At 42.4% G+C, this 22,819-nt stretch overlaps 1 protein-coding gene across 2 annotated transcripts in view; it reads right to left on the reverse strand.

Moving 5' to 3' along the window:
• Nucleotides 1-22,819, reverse strand: part of CPNE4 (copine 4) — a 381,982-nt gene that overhangs the window by 253,442 nt on the left and 105,721 nt on the right. For both annotated transcript variants that reach the window (XM_010961247.3, XM_074372416.1), the window contains exon 2: nt 20,994-21,174. In XM_010961247.3, the coding sequence (XP_010959549.1) occupies nt 20,994-21,174 (181 nt within the window). The remainder of the gene's footprint in view (nt 1-20,993; nt 21,175-22,819) is intronic.

A 22,819-nucleotide genomic window follows, 5' to 3' on the forward strand; every position in this document is an offset into this window, starting at 1 on the left:
CCAAACTGTCTACAGATGTAAGATCTTTAAACTTGACATTCAAAACCTTTGCTATCTGGCCTTGACTAAGGGGTTTGCAACATGACATTTAATTGTCTCAATAAGCCTACGAGATGGGCTCTATTCCTACCTTACAATAAGGCAGCTGGAGGCTGAGATACTGAGTAACTGGCCCTGGCTTCCTCCACAAGCATGCAGGAGATGTGGGGCTTAGCTTGGGCTCCTGAAACTCTAAATGCTGTGGGGTTTCATCATAACACGCAGTACACTAAATAAATACTTGATCATTAAAAAAAAAAAGCTAAATGAAAGAAAGCATCTCTGTGGGGTGGTGGAAAAGATAATCTGGTTAAGAAGCCACACTGTTTGTCTCCTCTTTTTTTTTTTCTTTCCCACCTCCCTGTTAGTGTAGCTAAAGGTCTGTTTTGCTTATCTTAAAAAAAGCTCTTAGTTTCATAATCTTTTCGATTGTCTTTCTAGACTCTATTCCATTTATTTCTGTTCTCATCTTTATTATTTCCTTCCTTCTGCTAACTTTGGGCTGAGACTGTTCTTCTAGTTCTTTGAAATATAAAATTAGGTTGTTTATTTGAGTTCTTTTTTTCCTTAATGTAGACATTCATCACTATAAACGTCCTTCTTACAACTGCTTTTGTTGCATCTCATAAGTTCTGGTATGTTGTGTTTCCATTTTCAATTGTCTCAAGATATTTTTTTATTTCTTTGTGGACCCACTGGGTGTTCAAAAGCATGTTATTTAATTTCCACATAGTTCCAAATTTTCTAGTTTTCCTCCTGTTACTGATTTCCAGTTCTATACAATTGTGATCACAAAAGATACCTGATGTATATTCAGTTGTGTATTTCTATACACTAGAGACAAACTACCCAAAAAGGAAATTAAGAAAAAAAATCCCATTAACTATAGCATCAAAATGAATAAACTGCTTAGGAAAAAAATTTTACCAAAGAGGTGAAAGATCTATAAGCTAAAAACCATGACATTTATGAAAGAAACTGAAGAAGACCCAAATAAATAGAAATATGCCTCACATTCATGAATTATAAGAATTAATATTATTAAAATGCATATATCATCCAAAGCAATCTACATATTCAATGTAATCCCTAGCAAAATCCCAAAGGCATTTTTTAAATTCTTATTTTTTATTGAAGTACAGTTGATTTACAATGTTAGTTGCAGGTGACCAATGCCATTTTTCACAGACATAGAAAGAAAACCTAAAATTTGTATGGAAACACAAAAGACATCAAATAGCCAAAGCAACACTGAGGAGGAAGAACAAAGCTGGTAACATACTTCCTGATTTCAAACTCTGATAAAAAGCTACAATAATAAAAACAGTATGGTACTGGCATAAAAACAGATGCACAGATCAATGGAAGAGAGTAGAGGGCCTGGCTGTAAACCCACATGTATAAGGTTAACTATTCTTTGACAAGGGTGCCAAGAACATCACAAGAGAAAAAGGATAGTCTCTCAATAAACAATGCTGGGGAAACTGCACACCCACATGCAAGAAACGGATATTGGACCCTTGTCTCCAGCACACACAGAAATTAACTTGAAATGAATTAAAGACTTAAACATAAGACGTGAAACCAAAACTCCTAGACAAAAACATAGGAGGTGAGCTCCTTGACACTGGTCTTGACAGTGATTTTTTGGATTTGACACTAAAAGCACAGCAAAACAGAAACAAGTGAGACTACATCAAACTAAAAAGCTCTGTACAACAAAGGAAACAATCAGTAAAACGAAAAGGCAATCTATGGAATGGGAGAAAACATTTGCAAACCATATATCTGATAAGAGGTTATATCCAAAATATATAAGAAACACATACAACTCAATAACAAAAAGTAGTATTAATAACCTGATGTTAAAAATGACCAAAGGACACGAGCAGACATTTTCTCGAAGACATACAAATGGCCAACAGGTTTATTTAAAAAAAGTCCTCAACACAATTAATCATCAGGGAAATGCAAATCAAAACCTCAGTGAGACACCACTTCACATCTGTTAGAATGGCTATTATCAAAAAGACAAGAAACAGTGTTGGCGAGGATGTGGAGAAAAAGGGAACCCCTGTGCACTGTTGGTGGGAATGTAAATTGGTGCAGCTGCTATGCAGAACAGTACAGAGGTTTACTGAAAAGTTAAAAATAGAACTACCATACGTGACAGGGCAACCCCACTTCTGGGTATATCACCAGAGGAAATGAAATCAGTATCTTGAAGAGATACTGGCACTCCTATGTTCACTGCAGCATTATTCACAGCATCCAAGACATGGAAGCAACCTAAGTGTCTATCAGTGAAAGGATGGGTAAAGAAGGTGTGATGCATATACCACGGTGTGTGTGTATGTAAAGATATACACACACATACATATATATGTACATATGTACCCATATATATGTACACTCACACACACATAATGGACGTACTGAGTCATTAAAAAGAAGGAAATCCTGCCATTATGACAACATAGATGAACCTGGGGAACATTATGCTAAGTGAAATAAGCCAGGTGCAGAAATATAAATACTGAATGATCTCACTTATACGTGGAATCTAAGAGTCAAACTTGCAGAACCAGAGAGTAGAACAGTGGAGATAGGGGAGATGCTGGTCAAAGGGTTCAAATTTCAGTTATAAAATGAGTAAGTTCTGGGGAATCTAACGTACAGCATCGTGATCATAGTTAATATGTGACTGTATAACTGAAGTTTGCCAAAAAGAGTGTATCTTAAGTGTTCTCAGCATGCTCACACACACAAAAGTAACTACATGAGGTGAAGGACGTGTTAACTAACTTGACTGTGTCAATCATTTCATAAGGTATACATATATTATATTACCACACTGCACACCTTAAAAACCACCTTGTAAAATGTAAACATATTTAACTTTTATTTGTCAATCACACACAATAAAGCTGGAAAAGAACTTTAAAATAGAGACCATTTTGCCTCTTATCATGAGAAATTTCACTGTGCTTTTAAAAACTTTCAATAGGCTGTTAGGCTTTTATTGGCTGGTGTTTTTGTTTTCTTTACTCATTAGTACAGTTTAAAAAATAAATGATCTACCTTTCCAAAGACAAACAAGATCCCATATTTACTGGTAACAGGCAAAAGCAAATGGTATGGATCTAGTTTATACAAAATTCTGACCACAACCAAATGGAAGGCAAGCCTTTCTTTCTTTCCTTTCTCTTTCTTTCCTTTCTTTCTTTTCTTTCTTTTCTTTCTTTTTTTCTTTCCTTCCTTCCTTGTTTTCTTTCTTGGTGAGAGCTGCTCATTGCTCAGACATTCTTTTCCCCTTTTCATTGAAAGTGTATGTATGTGTGTGTTTTATCATCAATTTTGCTGAAGGTTAGTCTGTATAGTAACTGACAAAAGGTGGCAGGATCTAAGGAACCACGTGTGGGAATCACTACTCAGAGGAAACAGCTCGGGAGAACCCACCAGTGCTCCCTGAATCACACTCCGAGCACCAGGTGTGAAGAGCACAAGCATGAGCAAAGGACACTATCTGTCCTTGAAAAAGCCATTTCAGTGCTACTTCCTTCAAGGCTGAGGGGGAGCTGATTGTACCATGCTGTTCTAACAGTCTAAAGCAACACTTCATTTTGTTCCCTTGACACCAAATCAACACCTCCTCCCTGCCTTCTGCTTTAGGAGATACAAAGCCAGCCCCTTAATTCCCCAGCCTCCCTTGCGTCTAGTAGTAACCAAAGACAGAGTGACCATCAGCTGACCCCTAACATCTAAGCAGGTCAGGGTTACAGGGACAAAATTTTGCCCACTGAAAAAGGGGTTTAGACACAGATGGCATAGCCCACTGCCCGTCCCCACTTTTCCTAGGTAGGCATCATATGTGGCAACTCAGCAACTGTTTTGGGCCAGGAGGCAACAACTCCAGGAAAGAAAGGCCAACGAATTCACTGAGGGTGGCACAAAGAAAATGCAAAAGAATCTCAGCTCTGATGGTGACGTGGGGCAGCTGACCCAACACCAACAACTTGTCGTTACAGGAGGAAGTTTAACCCATATTTGTTCAAAGCCGGCTAGCCTTTTCTCGCAGCTGAAAGCATTCGTAGCTGGTACAGAGATGCAGCGTGGTTTACTACAAAGCCTAAGGATGTAATACAAATGATGAGTACAACAATTATGAGTCAGGAAGAGCATTCTGAGTAGAAAGACATATTAATAATATAAATAGCAATCAATAATGTAAGTAATACTCGTGAGTTAAAGTTCCGCTATACGCGAGTAATGGCAAAAATGACTGTGATAGCTAAGAATTACCCTGTTTATTACTGTAATAACTACTGTAGGGGTGAATTAGAAATAGCTGAAAACAGAGTGACTGTTGGCACTGTGAATGTATATGCACAACAGAGATACAACTAAAAAATCTTTACATAAAATGTTTATGCCCAACAAATATATGAAAGTGCTCATCTTGGTATTCACCAGGACCACGCAGATTAAAATCCCACTGGGCTGTGACTACACACTGCATGAATGGAAGATAAAAAAGACAGACGCTATCAAATGTTGAGGAAGATGTGGAGCACTTAGAATTCTCACACACTACTCGTGGGAGTACACTCTTGTACAACCATTTTGCAAAACAGTTTGGAAATAATTACTAAAGCTAACCCTTTGCTCCATTTACGACCCAGCAATCATACTCCTAGGTATTTATCTCAAAGCAACATATCAATATGCTCACTCTAAAAATCACCCATGAGAACGTTCATAGCAGCATTATTCCTAAGAGCCCTAAACTAGAAACCCCAAATCTATCAGCAGCTGAATGGATAAATCAACTGCAGTATATCCACACAACAGAAGAGTAAACAACAATGAGAATGAATGAACTGGACTATACCCAATACCAGGAATCTCACAGATCCAAAGCTGGATGGAAGAAGCCCAACACTAGAGAGGACATACAGCAGGCTCTATCTGTATAAAAGTCAGAGATAGGCAAAAACAATCAGTGCTGCCAGAAGTCAGGACACAGGTCAAGGGGTAGTAGACAGAAGGAGGCACAAGGGGGCTCGGGGTTCTGTTGATGTTCTGTTTCTTAATCTGGGTGCTGGTTCTACAGTTGGACTCATCTGCTGAAAAATTCTTGAGTTGTACACTTATGATTTGTAAAATTAAAAGTTTACCTAAAATAATTACCAGAGAATGCTTCCCAAAAGACAGACTGAAACAAAATTTCACACCAGTTAGATGATTCAAATAACAGAAAGACAAATCCTCAACCCACATGCTATCAAGACGTAAGATATTCCCATTGAGAACAAATGTGCTACAACAAGACAAGGTGCACTGATCTCCACAGAAGAACTTCTAAGTGATTAAATTCGGCAGTGGTGAGACACCAACAGTCTCTACAAGTACGAGGAAACCTCATTCAACGATACATTCAAACATTTGTTTAGTGCCCACCAGAACCAGACACTATTTCAGGAGCTGCAGATTCAGTGATGGGTGAGATGGACAAAAGTCTTGCCATTTAGATCTTACCTTGCTCCAACTCTAAGTTCCTGAATACAGAACACCTAGAAAATTCATATGTTTATTCTGGAAGTGTCCATCAAATGTATAACAGAGACTGTCTCCTACTGTTTGACTCTTTGAATCAGCTTCAATTGGGAATAAGCTCACTAACCAGAGTTAACTATGAATTGGACCTGTAAGTGTATAAGGGGGTGTGTGTGTGTTTGTGTAAAACGCAGACAGACTCAGTGTTTGGGTCTGTCAGTGAGTGCAAACCAGAGTGTGAGATTATCCAAGAGGCAAAAATATGATTAAGTGACGTGAAGGAAGGGAGTATGGAACAATACAGGAGGTTGGATGAGTAAGGCTGTGTGTAACTGGGGCTGAAATCTTGCAACTCACATAAATCTATTTCCATTCATGCTTCTCCACCATTCCCCCAGATCTCATGATGTAAAAGAAGTCAGCTGTTTCCTCTGACAGTACCGTATCCAGTCTCCTGTGGTAGATTCACAGGAGAAGTCTGGCACAGAAGCAATCTAATTCCAGCTCAAGGCTGCATCAGGGTTATTCTCTATTCAAAGGATTAAATCCTCAAAACTGGCCCCTGATCCCTCCTGGAATGTCCCTTCCTCTCCCCACTGAGAGCTGTTGAACACCATCTGTGCTAATAAGCTTCTGTGACTCAAAGCCCATCAACCTCCTAGGATGACTGTGCACTCCACTTCTCAAAAGGTCTTTAAAAATAGAAGAGATACTCTCTTCTGGGGGTATGGCCTGGGCAGAGCTGTAGCCAAGAAGATGATGGTCCTTTCACAAAGTCTTACCAAGAGTCATTTACCAGAATGTCCAGGTTTGTGATTGGAAGGGGTTGCACACTCTTGTTGAAGTCAGTCTTCTGCACATAACATAGTCCCTGTTTATTTTTTAAATTTATTTTTTATTGTAGTAGAGTTGACTTACAATATTGTGTATGACATAGTGATTCAGTGATAGATTTTTTTAGGTTGTTTTCCATTATAGGTTATTACAAGATATTGAATATCATTCCCTGTGTCATACAGTAAATCTTTGTTGCACATTTATTTTGTTTATTTTTTATTTATTTTTAATTGAAGTAAAGTCAGTTTACAATGTTGTGTCAGTCTCTGGTGTACAGCATAATGCTTCAATCATCCATATACATACATATATTCCTTTTCATAATTTTCCCATTTTAAATAATATTCCTTCCACCTGACAGACCCATCACCTAAGATCCAGCTCATGTAGCATCTTCTTTATAAAACTTTCCCTGGCTCCTCTTCCCAATCTAGAGTTGAATATACTTTCCTCTGACTCCTCTAAGCTTTTAAAGAGTATTTTGGTTCACACATTTTTCTGTCCCTTGAGGAATATGAGTTTTATGAAGACAGGGCCACAACTGTCCATCCTCACATCCAGTGGCAAGGAGGGTCGGGGCACATGGCTGGTATTCATTAGCCATTCGTTGAGTGAATGTCAGTGAGCAGGTGATGTTTATAAAATGGAACATCTGGAAAATAACTTTCCACAAAACATAACTAGAAGGTGGCTTAACAAATGGAATAGAAATTAAGCCATCTATCTCATCCTCAAAAAAACTCTCCTGTTCAGATTTCTTGTGAAAACACATACCTTGTTTGATGGACTTGGGGCATTTCTTTATTATTCATTCACTCATTCATTCTTTGAAGTACAGTCAGTTTACAATGTTGTGTCAATATACATACACTCATTTTCATATTTAGTGTATTTCTTTCAAAGATTTTTATAGGAAAGATAAGCAGAAACCTGAATGTTTTTAGAAGAACTCCTGGGAATTTTCCCTGTAGCTAATCAGAGAAAGAAAGAAGAAAAAGAAGGGACACTTGGGGTTAAATTGAAGACTTAAAATTAACTTACAGAATCCACATACACTGATATCATTAATATCATTCTTTGGATGATAAGGACAGCTGAAAAATAAAAGATCATTTTGTTTGGATCCAAGACTTGTTATGGTTGGTATCTTGCTTTGGTCAACAAATCGGTCCACTGTTAAGCATGTGTTTTTAAAACAGAACAGCTTAACTTCCAAGTTTCACTGAGCCAGAGGAAAGCTGTCCCTGACACCTGGGAGCTGTCCTGGTGAGCTGACTTGGCGCTATCAGCTTGACCTTGGTGCTGCTAGGAGCTGGCCTGGCACGCACAGCTAGGTTTTAGTGTCCCAGGGAACAAAAAACTTTCCCAGAGCCATGTACACAAGGTCACTGTGCTCTTGTACCGGAGCGAGACAAAAACATAAACCCTGTGCAAGCCATAACAATGACCACACATCTCCCATCCTGGTTAAAAGGAGCGACTATAGCTTCTTCTGTATCGTTTATAGCTTTAGCCTTGGTCTGTTCTTTCCTAGATCTGATCTTTTGGGATCTCAATCATAAAAATGTCCTGGCTTCCATCCAATCCAGAATAAAGCTGTCCTTCCTTATATTCTCCCAAATCACCTAACAATAGCCCAAATTTGGTAAACTTCCCCAAACTCTCTTACTAAGATGCCTCAGAGTTCCCCAAGGAGAGTGTTCTCCCTTGTGCCAATAAGCAATAAATCCAAGGGGAGGTGTCTTCCTGGTGGCTGGCGGGTATTATTCCCTGGTATTTATTTGTTCACTAACATACAAGCTGACTTCTCCAGAATGCCAGAGTGTACGCTAAGGTATTAAATTCCCTTGATTAAATTGTACAATTCTAGCATATTATTATCATAATTTGTTGTTATTCTCTCCCACCTCAGTTAATTAAAATACTTTAGAAACCCCAGATGAGATGATGATGATGGAATAAATGATTTTAAGGAATTAAAAAAAGAAAGTTGGAGTTTCCAGGTCCTACTTTCCTTATTTAAGAATGGGAAATGGTCTCAGACAATGTAGAGCTCTGTGGAGTGGAGATCACATTTACTCCATAGAAGCATGGATTTTCCTAAGATCCTCAACTCTTCACCATAATTTCTACCAGTTTTCTGTGCACAAAGATTTCTCCATGGAGCTGTCACAATATTTTTCTTCCCACTAAGAATACCAGAGTGCTTTCTCTTCCCAAGTTCTTTTTGTGTTGTATAATGTGACAGGCTATTAAATCAATTTCTGTCTCTTAAAATAAAGCACAGCATCCAGTACAGTGATCATTCAGAATTAAAGAGGACAACCTAGAGAAGTCTGGATTCAGTCTTCAGTTCTAAGACACACACATAACCCACACCTATCTCGTCCAAGCTCCTACTCTTGCAAACACACACACACACAGTATATTAATAAAAACATGTTAATAATTAGTTAGATTTTCATTATATTAGTATTTATATTATGTCAGTCATATTATAATACTAATATAAAGATAATTTTGGAAGGAGAAGGACAGAAGTGTGATTAGAACCACTTAAGTGAGCTCAAGTCACACCAAACGAAAGACATTCTCTGATGAGGGTAGGAGGGCTGACAAAGCTCTGGGGAGTTTCTTTTTAAGAATTTCCTCCTTCACATCTCATTTTGCTGGCAGGAACATATTGGTATCATTGTTCCAGATAGGGAATTGGGTAATTTTGAAAGCTTAATATGTGTGTCTATCCTTTGATCCAACACCTCCTCTAAGGAAACAGTCCTAAGTGTTAACAGGATTATATTACATTGATGGCTGGCAGTTGATTCTAAGCGCCAGGTACTGCTGTGTGTTAAATCCTCCAAACAACCTCACAATGTGGGTACTTTTATTGTCATTACACAGATGAGAAAACGGGGGTAACCGACTTGTGTGAGATCTCAGAGCTGGTAAGTAAGAGAGCTGGGATTTGAGGACAGATCACCTGCGACCTGCGTCACCTGAAGCAGCCTGTCTCTTACCACTAGAAGCCTGGGCACGGGGAACCGTGACACGGCCTGCCCTTCCCCCAGCACTGCCATGAGTCACCCAGCTGCTCAGGACCCTGGAATCGGTCTCCATCCCTCTCCTTTTCTCATATGCTACATCCAGTCCACCTGCAAATTTTACAGTCTATTTTTAAATACACCTCATTTCCAACCACTTTTCATCTTCTCCATGGTTACCTCCTGGTCCAGACTATTACACCTCTCCCTTGGACAGACGCTGGAGTTCCTCAGTCGCCTCGATACCTGCTCATGTCTCTGTGCATGGTCTGCTCAGCAAACAGTGTACAGCTCTGTAGTAGGGCACCTGCCTAGCATACCCAAGGTCCTGAGTTCAATCCCCAGTATCTCCAGTAAAATAAATAAATAAATAAATTACCAAATTACCTCCCCTCCCCCACAGAAAAAACGCAAATCACTTCCCTGCTCCAAGACTTCCGTTCCTCACCACCCCATCAACGCCACCCCATCACATTGGGATAAGATCCAGAAACTCCCAGGATCCTACCGTGGCCTCCAAGTCCCTAAACACTCTGGCCCCAGCTGCCCCCAACATCACTTCCCCTCTCTCCTGCTTCCCAACCCTGCTATTCCCCACCCATCCTGCCTCTGCTCTTCCTTAAATAGGCCGAGCACATCTCTGTCACTCTGCCCGGCCTGTGCTCACCCTTCGGTCAGACACTCTTCCCTACAACCAGAGGGCCCACTCCCATCTTCACTGGCTCAGTTTCCTGTGCAAGCATTGCTTCCTCGGAGAAGCCTGCCCCCCAGCAGTCTCCACCATCCCCAGCTTCATTTTCCATCACAGCACTCATCTGACGAGATTATACATTTATTTATTCTCTATGCTCTTCACCAGCACGGAAGCTGGGGCCATGTATTATGCCCTACTGTATTTCCAGCCCACGGGACAGTGCCCAGCATACAGTAGGAGCTCAATAAATAAGTGTTTGCTGAATGAATCAAAAAATGAACTACTTACACACGCACCACTAGTGGGCAGTTGAGTGAATCATGGCTCATCTACAGAATAAACTGGTCTCATGCCAGTAAAGCATTGTGAAAAATATTTACTAGCACTGGAAAATGTGGTTGGGCAAGTTTCAAGGTAGTAGGCAGGGAGGGGACAAGAGGACCAAGTAGCAAAGAAATGGGGACGACTGTGTTCAGGTTCAGGTGGCTCCCACAGCCACGGATGCTCCGGTTTCTAAGAAGACGGGGCCTGGGACAACGAACACCCGTGGGAGAGGACCACAGTGCAACCAAAGGAGCCAAAATGTGAAGCCAGGGGATTTTAGAGACCAGGTTCCACAAGTATCGACTATGTGGTCTGGGAGATGTTACTGTGACATCCCTGAGCCTCAGTTCTCTCACTGGCAAACTGGCAATAAAATAATAGCACTGACTTTAGTAGGCTGTGGTGAGGAATCAATGGAAAAGGCTATGGAAGGGCCACGCAGACACAAGTTTCTCTTATTTCCTCCTCTTCTTTGTCACATCAATGATGGTCTCATTTAAGTGCAATATTCTTAAAAGTGGTGTCTAAGACCAGGAGGGAGACTTCAGCTTCTGTTTTCTTCCTGCTGTGCTGCGGGAGGCCATGCCTTTCCCACAGTCTACATTCACAGTCAACAGTCTTTCCTCTGACAAGTTCTAGTTCACATCTTTCAAGCCTCTAAGACAGCACACTGAATGGGACTCGGGATTGTCCATACGCCTACGTTCCTCCTATGCGTCCCTTCAAGGTGATCACGGGATCCTGTGAGAAGATGGGCTCCTGAGGTAACTAATGTTCCCAGGTATCGTCCATGGTGTAGCTGGACAGAACACAGCCGACACTCCTCCTATTAAGAGGTAGCTCCAAGTTCTTGCCCTGAGACCACCAGCATGGAAGGCCACATGCAAATGCTCCGGTCGGAAGTCCCAGACTAACATGAGAGGGAAGGGCCTTCGATGACCTGCCTGCCCCCAGCCTTGAACCCTGCCAGCCCTCAAGGCTCCCCAGAGGCCTGGACACTGTGGGTCAGGGATAAGCCCTCCCCACTATGCTCATCTGAGCTCACAGGATCTATGAGTTTAATAAAATGGTTTGTCTTAAGCTGTTAAATTTTAGTGTGATTGTTATGTGGCAGTAATACGTGGAACAATCTGGAAAGCAAATCTTCAACAGGGGCAGGCTTACACAGGTTCCCCCACCACAAAGTCCAGTTCCTCAGAAGTTGTTCTGAAAAGGCTGGAATTCAAAGCGGATGTTAAAAAGGTACCACATTTTCTTTCTTCAATACACAACTCCCAAACTGTAATCTTTTAAGGAGAAGGACAGGTCTTCACACTCAAGAAGAAAATTCTCTGATAGAGGAAGCTCTTGAAATATCAAGTATTTGAAGAAAGACTAGCCAAGATAGGGGCTTGAACATTTCTGAGCCTGAATCAAGATAAAATATTTAATTAGCCTATAAACTGACCCAAAGAACGTCTGGAGCTTCCAGAAAGGAAGAATTTTCCTGTCACTTCTCTTCCAAGACTGCCAAGCAGTGGGGGTGATGCTGGCACAGAGGCAGAGATGGAAAGGCGGGGTTATCAGCATGGCCTCTCTGATCTCTGTCCACAGATAAGCAAACACAGGCAAGAGAACGACGTTGCTCCGAGTCTATTCATCTTCTTCAAAATGTGGGGAGGGCAGTGAGAGGAAAGGCCGGGATAATTCCCTACCAGAAGAGCCAAAACAGAGCATTCAAAGTGGTTAGTCAGAGGCGTGGCAGAAACTTAGAGACGGGTTACATTTTTTTTTACTGAAGTTCTCTTATTGTACACAGACGAATGAGACCAAAAGCTCATTGCTGGCATTAAACACATCTCACGTGGGTATTACCTGATAATACTGTCTACATGCTGAGTGCTAACCATGCTAGTTTTGCACAATTATCTCCTTTAAACACAATAACATTTAATATCTACTAAGCACTCACTATGCCCCAGATACCCTGCTAAGCAATTCTTAGGCATCAATTTCATTTCATCCTTATAATAAACCCAAGGAGCAGGTTTTACTGTTATGTCCATTTACAGATGGTGAGAACACAGGCCCTGAGAAATTGAGGCATCTGTATGACCCAAGGGGTCCGAGTCCCGAGCCTGCAGCCTCAGCCTCTTCACTGTCCTGCCAGTCAAGCATCTAATCACCACAACAACCGTTCAGACGTGGGGGTGGTAGGAGAGGCTCAGAGATGTCAGGTGGCTTTCCGAGATCCCACCGTTAACAAGTGGGGCACCTCATGACTGTCCCAGGCACTCTGCCTGTGCTGACTCCTTTAACCGCATTATCATCCCCATAGGGTAGAGACCCATTTTATAGATGAGGAAACTGAGGCACAGAAAGGTCTGGGTAACTTGCCTATTAGCACAGCTAATAACGACTAAGGTAGGACTTCAGCCCAGGCAGTCGGGCCCTGCAGCCTGAGCTCTGAACCACCTTGCTGTGCACCGCAGAGAATCATCGGAAAGTCAGGCTGAACCCCCATAAATCAGGGTTGAGAAGGAGGTTCCAAATCCTCCCCAAGACAAACTTAATTTCTGACATAAATACATGCAAACAGTTTTAAGTGAATCCTTGCATTTTCTGAGGAGAGGAAAACACGTCCACTTTACAGACTCGTGGCCCTGGGTAGTCCACCTCCATGGGTGCAGGAGGCAGGAAAAGCTGAGGTCAGAGCCTAACAGCACTTCTTTTTTTTTTTTTTTAATTCCATTTAAACTTTTTTCCCCCTTAATTTTTTATTGAAGTGTAGTTGATTTGCAATGTTAGTTTCAGGGGCACAGCAAAGTGATTCCATTATACATATACAAACATATATGTTTCTTTTCAGATTCTTTTCCATTACATGTTATTACAAGAGATTGAATATAGCTCCCTGCGCGCCACAGTAGGTCCTTGCTGTTTATCCATTTTGTATACAGTACTGTGATAATACCACTTCTCACTAGTCTTCTGACCTTGGACATGTACTTTTCCTAGGTGAGTGCTAGTTTTCTCACCTGCAAAATGGGTGACTACAGTCCTCCCCCCCAACAGTGTCGTGAGACTCCTGCGGACATGCATGTGAACACCCAGCACAGAGTACATAGCAGGCACTCAGAGAAGGTTCTCATTATTCTCGGAGGATCAGAGAAGCAGTCTGGAGTCAGACACTCAGGGTTCAGTCTGTCATCACTCCCCCACTTAACTCCTTATGCGATCCTTGAACAAACTGCTTAATTCTTTCGTGCCTCTCTATAAAATATCTGTGGAGGCCAACCTGCAGGGCTGTCTTGACAATTGCATATGGTGACACATGTAAGTGCTGTGCAGAGTGCCTGATACATGGTATAACTCCTCTTCATATATATTTGAAGTGGCATGATTGATAAACCCCCATTACACTTAATAAATAAGATAACATGGACTAAAATTACAAAGGAAAGAAAATTTTAAGAGGATGACTGTCAATAGTGACTCTAGATGAACACTGAAAACAGGCACCCAGGAAAGGTGTTGAAAATATCTCTCATCTGAAACTCGGCAGGTGGTCTGAGCTGGAGGCAGACGGCTATGTCACAGGTGCCTCTTCAAGTTCTTTCCTGACCCGTATTCCATCTTAACACTCAACACGGGGCGTGAGGTCCATCACAAAACCCTGTGCTGACCAGCGCTGAGTCTGAATGTCCAATGTGTGTCCTGCCTCTTCTTCAAGATAAGGAGGCAGTGAAGCCCACGTGAAGGTGCTTCTTCTTGGCAGGAGGTTAGATGTCATCCTACCAGCTGATAAATCACCTTCCAGCTCCCACGAGAATTAGCAGCCCACCCAAAATTTCAGTTCAGATTGGTTTTTGTTCTCCTTGGCAGCCCCAAATTTCCCATCTTGTGCAATTCTGCTCTCAGACATTGTAACATGGACAAAGGGGAGACTTCAGTGATAAGAAAGCTACTGAGTCACACAGACCACAACCCAATAATCTTGTTCCCCCTCAGTCAAGCACATCATTCACGGAGTGAGCACCACAGCCCCACAGTCTCCAGTTACAGGGATGTGACCTCCAGCAGCAGGAAGGGAATATTTTCTGGTTCTAATATTTCATTTTGTTTTCTATTCAGTGCTCAGGGTAAGATCTTTAATATCACCAAAATTAACTTTTTTTTTTTTAAGAAAAGAAATTATTCTTATTAAGGACGTGTTAAGGGGGAGGTAGAAAGCAACATCAAAGTTTTCCCAGATGGGAGTTTGATGTGAAACCACAGTGGAAACTTTGTGAACAACTGAAGAAAACTGTTGTTTTTTATCATCTGTCATGCGAGGTGTTAGCCTCTGGAACACAGCAAGTCAGCGTGTGAACAGAGAATCTTTTGAGAAAGAAGCCTGTTTCTGACATCCAGAGGGAATGCTTTAACTGACTTTTCATTTTTCAGCTCTTGCCTGTGTCCACAACTAAGAGGTTAACGACATTTCAAAGACCCAGCCCAGGATGTACAGGATTGCGGTGGAAACTCAAATACATCTAGGGGCCATACTGAGTCACCCCAGGGAGTGAAGGAGGCTGACTAAGAGTAAGCACACAGGCTTTGTCAACCAGTACAAAACTTGTTTAAACATCATGAAGGTCAAACTATGTCTGGAGATTAGATACAGGCCTTTAGCTTCAAATTCGCAGCCTCTGGTAAAATAGAGATAACACGGACCTTAGAATCAAACTGATTCCGGCTCTACTATTTACTAGTTGCATGACCAGGCGATTTATTAATTCTGCCCCAGCCTCAGTTCCCTTACTGGTTTAATAAAGTTTACACTGCAGGGTACTTGTGAGATTAGAAAGAAAATATGTAAAATGACTAATACAAAGCTGGTATCAATAATTATGGACAGCTACTTTATTTTGTTACCACCTAAATGTTCCTCTTGGATGACCATCTGCATAACATTCTAGCACTTTGGAGCCATGGAAAACTGAGTATCTCAGGTACAGGTGAAACTGCTCTTTTGGGCTCCATCCTCCTGGCTCCATACACAAACTAGTACCACCCCACTACTGTCACTACCATTAAAGACACCTGTTCCAAGAACTCCTCCACAAGCCCTCCAGCCAAGAAGGAACTGCTGAAAAACGTTCAGAGCCCACTGATTTGGGAGTGGGCAAGCCCACCCCATCCCAGACCCAGTTCTCCTCTGTGCTGCCAATTAGGATGCCAGGCATATGGCGCCTGGGGAGGGGGTGGGGAGAGAAGATGGGAAGTAATGGACGATGGAGGGGTGATGGACGCTTGGTTCCACCCCATCTAAACGTGGTTTTGGAACCCCTGAAGTGGCCTGTTATTCAGTCCAGACTTGCTCTGCTTACTGCACAAAAGGCCAATAAATCGGGAGATGAAGTGTTGGGGCAAGGAAGAGCGACTTTATTCAGAAAGCCAGCAGACTGAGAAGACGGCAGACTAATGTCTTAGAGAACCATCTTATTCAAGTCAGCATACCGGCTCCTTTTATACTAAAAAGGGGAGGGGGTGTGGTTGGGTGTTGCAAACTTCTTGGTGTAGGAATCTTTGTTCTTGCAGCCGTCCACAGTGAGTCAGGTCATGGTGCCCCTGTAAAACCTCCAACAAAACAAATGTTATTTTCTATCCTGCAACTTGTTATCTTTATGTAAGTGCAAAAGTGTTCATATCCTTAAAGGTCAGAGCCCAGAGAATAGGCTCTCCTGTCCATTTCAGGCCAAAGGCAACATTGTTTTACAAAAGGTGTAGAGCCGGCAAGACTACGCCTAGAAAACAGGGCACAAGGTTAGAGCCAAAGAAACAGATCTGATACGGAGTCAGATTTGTTCTTTTCTGTTACAGCCTACCCACCACACCTGCCAGGGAAGTAAAAGATTAAGTTAGTACCTGGTTTTCAGCCCTGTTTCTCCAGTTCACGTGACTGGGGCTTCAGCCTCTGTCTCTAAGATGGGGTGAGTTCTACTGGACTCTGAGGTCTCTGAGGACATAAATTATGTATTTTTCATAGTTCTCAGTACATCTAGGGTTAATTGCAACATCTGCACCACCTTTTTACAGGGCTACTATGAGAAATAAATGAAATAATGTAAGTAGATGGGCTTTGTGAATGCAAAGTGTTATACAGATATATTATTATTATAAACAATAACCTCGCATTAATGCCCACTGATAATTGACATGTAGACATAGCCACACTAATTATTACTAACAGTTGTTATTACCAACAATACACCAAAGCACTGATTCATCATGTTTTCATATGGAATAGATGCAAGGGAATTTGTCCCCAGAATTACACAGAACTTCCTAGGGAGGAACTCAATAACTATGTATTAAAATTAAATGGAAAAATGGAATTAAAGGTGACTGAGGAACATTCTAGTCGTGGGGGGAAATCACTTGCCTTTTTCCAGTGAGGACAAGTACTCCGCCATTTATAAGATCTCTGCCAAGAGCCACTGTATGACGAGCTTACTCTGCTTCATAAAGAATATCTGCGTACCCAGGGCACAGAGCATGTGCTCCAGGAAACTGAACAGGAGTCTTCAGTTCACAAGGGCTCTTGTCTTTTGGATCCCTGAGAAGTGTTCATTTATTCCACTTGGGTGTCCCGTGTAGTTCCCAGAAGTTAGTGAACACTCGTACTCACTGCAGGGCAGGGGGAAATTGTTTCCACTCTTCGTTGGAGGATGAAGTGTGTTCACATTCAACTGCACCGTTTACTGTCACCATTATATGGCCAGGAGGGTACAGGAGGTAGTTTTTAAAATGGGTATGAAGTAAACGAAGGAAGTTAAATGGTAGGTCTGAAACTCTTGAGTGCAAAATGCATTTCCAAGCTATGTGTTTCCCTTCCCATCTTTCTAACAATTACAACTGTGGCTGTTAAAGATTTACAAAAGTTTGACCCAAGAAAACACTATCTCATCTTTATAGTCTAAGAGGAAACAAAAAGCATCCTCTCCATCTCCTCGATCCTCAGACACAACCCTCAAGCCCTGCTGGTCTCCAAGAGCAACAATCTGTTCTGCAGCTCAGAACAACTGATTTCCAATATTCCCAAGACACAGATTTATCCTCCTGACTCTTTTTTATTGAAGTATAGTTGATTTACAGTATATTAGTTTCAAGTGTACAGTGTAGTGATTCAGCATTTTCATAGATCATACTCTGTTTAAAATTATTACAAAATAATGGCTATATTTTCCTGTGCTGTATAATATACCCTTAACAGATAAAAAGATATGATACACACACACATATACACACATACACAAAGAAATATTACTCAGCCATAAAAAAAGAATGAAATTCTGCCATTTACAACAATGGGGACAGACCTAAAGAGTATTTTGCTTAGTGGAAGAAGTCAGAGAAAGAAAAATACTGTATGCTATAACTCATATGTGGAATCTGAAAAATAAAAAACAAAAGAATGTATATAGCAAAACAGCAGCAGATTTACAGATAGAACAAACGAGTGGTCCCCAGTGGCGGGGGCGGGGGGATGGCCAACGTAGGTGAGGGATGAAGAGACACAAACTACTATGTATTCTTATTGATCCTTCATACCATTAACAGCACAGAAGGTCAGATTGCAGGTTCTTTTGAGTCCAACCATCAGGCTTACATTTCTAGGATGCACTTTAGAAGAACAAAGATTCTGTTTCATCGCTAACAGTCTACACAGCCAACTAAAGAGCAAGAAGCTCCCCTCCATCTGGGAAGCCATCTGAAGGTAGTTGCAATGTAACGATTCCAGTAGCAACCTGAGCTGTAAACTAGGGCACAACAGGGCCTTCTCCCTGCTGGAAAAAAAGGGCAGGCCAGCCTTCACAAGTAATAAAAAAGAAATGTCCAATCTCCAGATACGTCTTCCCCAAAAGAATTTGAGCTGTCAAAATTAAAAGCCTGTGGTAGTAACATTTGTACCAACTCCCCTTCCTCTTCTTCCCAACCCAGTCAAATTCTTTAGCATGCCAAAGATACTCTGAAACCACACTAGCCATTTACATTTACCATTAAATGAATTAAAATTAAACAATTAAAAAGTTCAGTGTCTCAGTTACGCAGCCCACTTTCACAGCTCAGGAGTCACCTGTGGCCAGTGACACCTGCCTGGGCAGCACAAGTGGAGAGCATCCCCATCACTGCAGGGATGTCTGCTGGACCAAGCTGACCTCCACAGCACCTCTTCTGCCAAACTCTAAAACCCTCTCTCAAAGATAAGCTCGCCTTGGATTTCTCGCTTACCCTGACACCACCAACAATCTCTTCATGATGCAAATCAGGTTAGCCTCTCAGGTTTTTCTTTCATCTTCACTTACTCAATTACAAGATTCCCCACAACAGAGACACCCAGGAACTGATTCGGCCAGCACGAATCCTCTTCGGCAAGGTTCTCCTCCAGTTCTGTAATTCTGTACCCAGAAATTTCTCTGTAAACTCAGACACGTTCTAAGGGACAGATCCAGGAAAACACGCATCAGTTATGCCCCAAGGCAACGTCCGTGTCTGCCAGCCTTCACTAGACACAGACAGTCGTGGGCATGTGGTTCAAACAGACTGTCAGGTGCCTCTTAGTTCTAGCAGAGGGCCAGTCACTGAACCTGCACCAGGAAGTTCGTGTCAGCAATAAACCAATGTGCACGACTGCTGATTGAGTGCATGATTCTCCCAGTCACTTTGAGTGGTCAGAGGTCTGTGTGCTAGTCACTCGCCTTTTTGCTTTCAAGTGTGTTCCAGACCCTTCCCTGCAACCTGGCCAACTGGCTTCCATCCAGGTTTGCTCACTGATGGGCCTGGATGGGGGCCTGAGATGCCATCCCTCCTCATCACCCATTCAGGCAACGTTTTCCGCACCTCCTCTGCCTGGATGGGATATTATGCAGCTTTAAAAACTATAATTATGACTATTACAGCAATATGGAAAAAAACATATACTACTAGGTAATAAAACCAGGAAAAAAATTTACATGTATGATAAGTATCATGGAAGAATATGAATGCCAGAAGGAAAAGACTGAAAAGAAATACATACAAGTAACAAATAAATTATGCAAAGGGAGTATTTATATAAGATGAATTAGGTAAAGGGGAGGAACTCTTTTCCTCTAATTTTCCAAGAGTGTCTTCTTCCTAATGTAGATTTTCTAAAAATAAAAAATAAAAGACAATAAAGCTCACCAACAAATATTTAAAAGAAAAAAATATTTAAAAGAATATTTAAAAGAAAAAATATTTAAAAGAATATTTAAAAGAAAAAATATTTAAAAGAATATTTAAAAGAAATTTAAAAGAATATTTAAAAGAAAAAAAAATTATACATTAAGATGCTGTCACTGCTTCTATATTTCCAGGACAAGTCCTGGATAAGCCCAAAATTAAACTGAGAGCCCAGGCTGCCCATTTGTCCTCCAGCCCCGTGCACGTTACAGTGCCGCCTCACCTGAATTTCATCTGCTCACCAACGTCTGTCCAACCTCCCTTCCAGAGAAATGGCTCTTATCACTTGTGTGCCAGTAAGGAAACACGCGAGCTGTGAAGTCTTCTAAGCCTTCTCTCCACTGTGGAGAGGAAGACTTTGCCCCTAGGGGAGCACCTTTCAGCTACTTGCAGACAGATGGGAGAAGCACTCAAGAGTGTCCTCAGGGATCCATACCAGGTAGGTGTCCACTCTTGTTCTACTCAGCATGGCTTCAAATCCCTCAGCCAAATGCCCCTGAATGTCCAGTTCCCTTAGAGATGATAATACCTGCTTCTTCTGCTGCACACTCCCCCTTTCCCATTCCCCCATTCACCCCAGACCAGACCCTTAAAAAACATCGCTCCCTCACACCAGGTACCTGCAATCAAAACTAGAACAACAACAACAACAATCCCAAAACTTAAAACCAGTCCTCGTCCAATATGTTTCAACTTTTAAATAAGCGAACAAAGCTCAGCTGCAGAATCCCACCTGTAAGACTGCCACGCAAACCACCAGGACCACAGTCATGGCCACCGTGAGTATAAAACAGCAATGAAGAGCTCAGGCCCTGGGGCCTGGGTGCTAGGGTGCAAATATTAGATCTTCCACCTACAAAGGGAACAATCCTGGGCAAATCCTTAACCTTTCTGTTTCCTCACAAGACTGCTGTGAGGAAGAAATGAGTCGTTTTACATAAATCACTTAGAACAGTGCCTGAGACTTGATAAGCACCCGATAAAGTTTAGCTAATACTAAGTTCTCCAAAAAATAAACACTGTATGAGATGGCCCCTGTCAGCCCCCCACCCTGCCCCAGGGGCTACTGTGTCTACAATGAGCAAACAAATTCAGGGTCAATGTCCAGATATCCACAGTACGAAAACGTCACGATACAAGCAGAAATGGGATCACAATTCATATCCAGAACTTTTCACATCACCAAAATAAACCATCTGAAGCCAGGAAGTTTGAGAACGTTTTCCAGTCAACCCTCCCGCCACACTTCTGCCTGTTTCACCGGCCGTGCCTACCTCAAACCACTGCCCATGGGACTGCATCTTGAGGATAACGCAGGGGTCTGGTTTGGAAAGAGCGTCTCTGTCGGAAATGCCTTTACAGGCCACACGCAGCTCAACTTTGGTCAGGCAGGGGCTGTTAAAGATTCCCAGTGTGTTGGCCGCCGACTCGTAAATGTTGCTCATCTTCTTCATCCTGTTTTAACACAGCAGGAAAAAAGACATGCCAATCAGCCCAGTATCTATCAAAGGAAAAAGCCTCCCAATGGCCCTTCAGGAAACGGTTTAATCCACAGTTTCAAACACTATTTGAATTATCTCACTTGCCACCCTAGGGGCACAATTCCAGTGAAACAAACAACCCTCCCCCCCAAAAAAACCAAAACCAACAACAACAGTCAAAAAACCTAATCAGCAGGTGTAGCACACTCAGCTAAGAACACTATTTTGATATGATTTGCATATATGTGCACAGCAGATTTTTTTTTAAGTCTGTGAAATAATATTAATGAACTAGGGCAAGAGACTGCAAACTGTAATCTCATTCTATATTAAGCGCATGGCTTGCATGAAATTTTAGTTGTTGGTTCATCAATTTAATCACATTCCAAGTGTTGAAGATTCCCCCCCAAATCCAGCTCTGCTTCTATAAGGTGGCACAGAGAAGGACACTGTCCTTCCTGAAGACACAGTCCAAGCTTCCCTCCCCCAGACAGTGGCCCACTTCCTCAAGGCTCGGAGAGAGACCAGAGCCTGACTTCCTGCTGCCGTGTGTAAGTTCACTCTCACCTTCCCTCCAGGCTCTGCCGCCACATCAAGCATCAAGCGAGCATCGAGCATCAGAGCCCGCGACCAGGCGGGAGGCAGGGCACCAGGGCTCCAATTCCCGCGCAGGTGAGCGCTGCGAGCCCCCTTCCCACCTTCACGTCATCAACTCTCAATAACACTTTGCATCAAGGAGGCGAAGGGCTACAGGGACCCCCAGAGCCCACCAACACTCGTTCTCTGAGGAGAACGGGACTTGTAAGGACATCAACAAATTCTCTCAGGAGCGAAATTCAAGATCCTTCTCATGAAATTCAGATTCCCTTATAGATTCCCTAGAAAGTGGCACTGGAGCCGCATGGTGGAATTTCTCCATCTATGAAATGAGGACAAGCCCTCCTCTTCCATCCCCTCCTCCACAAATAATCCGCAAATTTCCCCTTGGGACCTGGCATCATACTGCGCTAGATCACCTCTTTCACAGGGTGACAGCTGTGCCCACCCCCAACACACACACCCCCCCCCAGCTGCTCGCTCCAAATACAGCAGCTAGCTCCACGCCAAAGCCAGCCTTTTCCAATCTGACAGTCCCCTGCCTCATGGCAGATGTCACTGGAAGTCCTCTCCCAGTGCTCCATCACAAAGTTCTCTGCCCGTCCATCCTTCTGTCCTCCCTTCCATCCATCTTTCTTCTTCCTCCCTTCCTTCCTTCCGTACTTCCATCCTTCCTTTCTTCCCTCCTTCTGTCCATCTGTCCTTCCTTCCTTTCATCCTTCCTTCGGTTCCGTCCTTCCTTCCTTCCACATCCAACTCTCTAGTGCCCTATTTATCTAATTACTGTGAACATACGTTTTTCCCTATAAATGCTGAGGGGAAACTGCTCTGATTGCCAAAAAAGTTATTCCCTAGAACAGAAGGGGACAGACCTGGGCCTGCACGCAAAGTCCAGCCCACCAGCTTTGGTACACAAGGTTTACCAGCACACAGGCCTGCCCATCCCTTTACGTAATTCGTGTGGTTGCTTTAATACGCCTGCAGTGCTGGGTACTTGCAGCAGAGACCCAGGGGTTGGCAAA

This window comes from Camelus bactrianus, chromosome 1, assembly GCF_048773025.1.
Source record: "Camelus bactrianus isolate YW-2024 breed Bactrian camel chromosome 1, ASM4877302v1, whole genome shotgun sequence".
NCBI lineage: Eukaryota > Metazoa > Chordata > Mammalia > Artiodactyla > Camelidae > Camelus > Camelus bactrianus.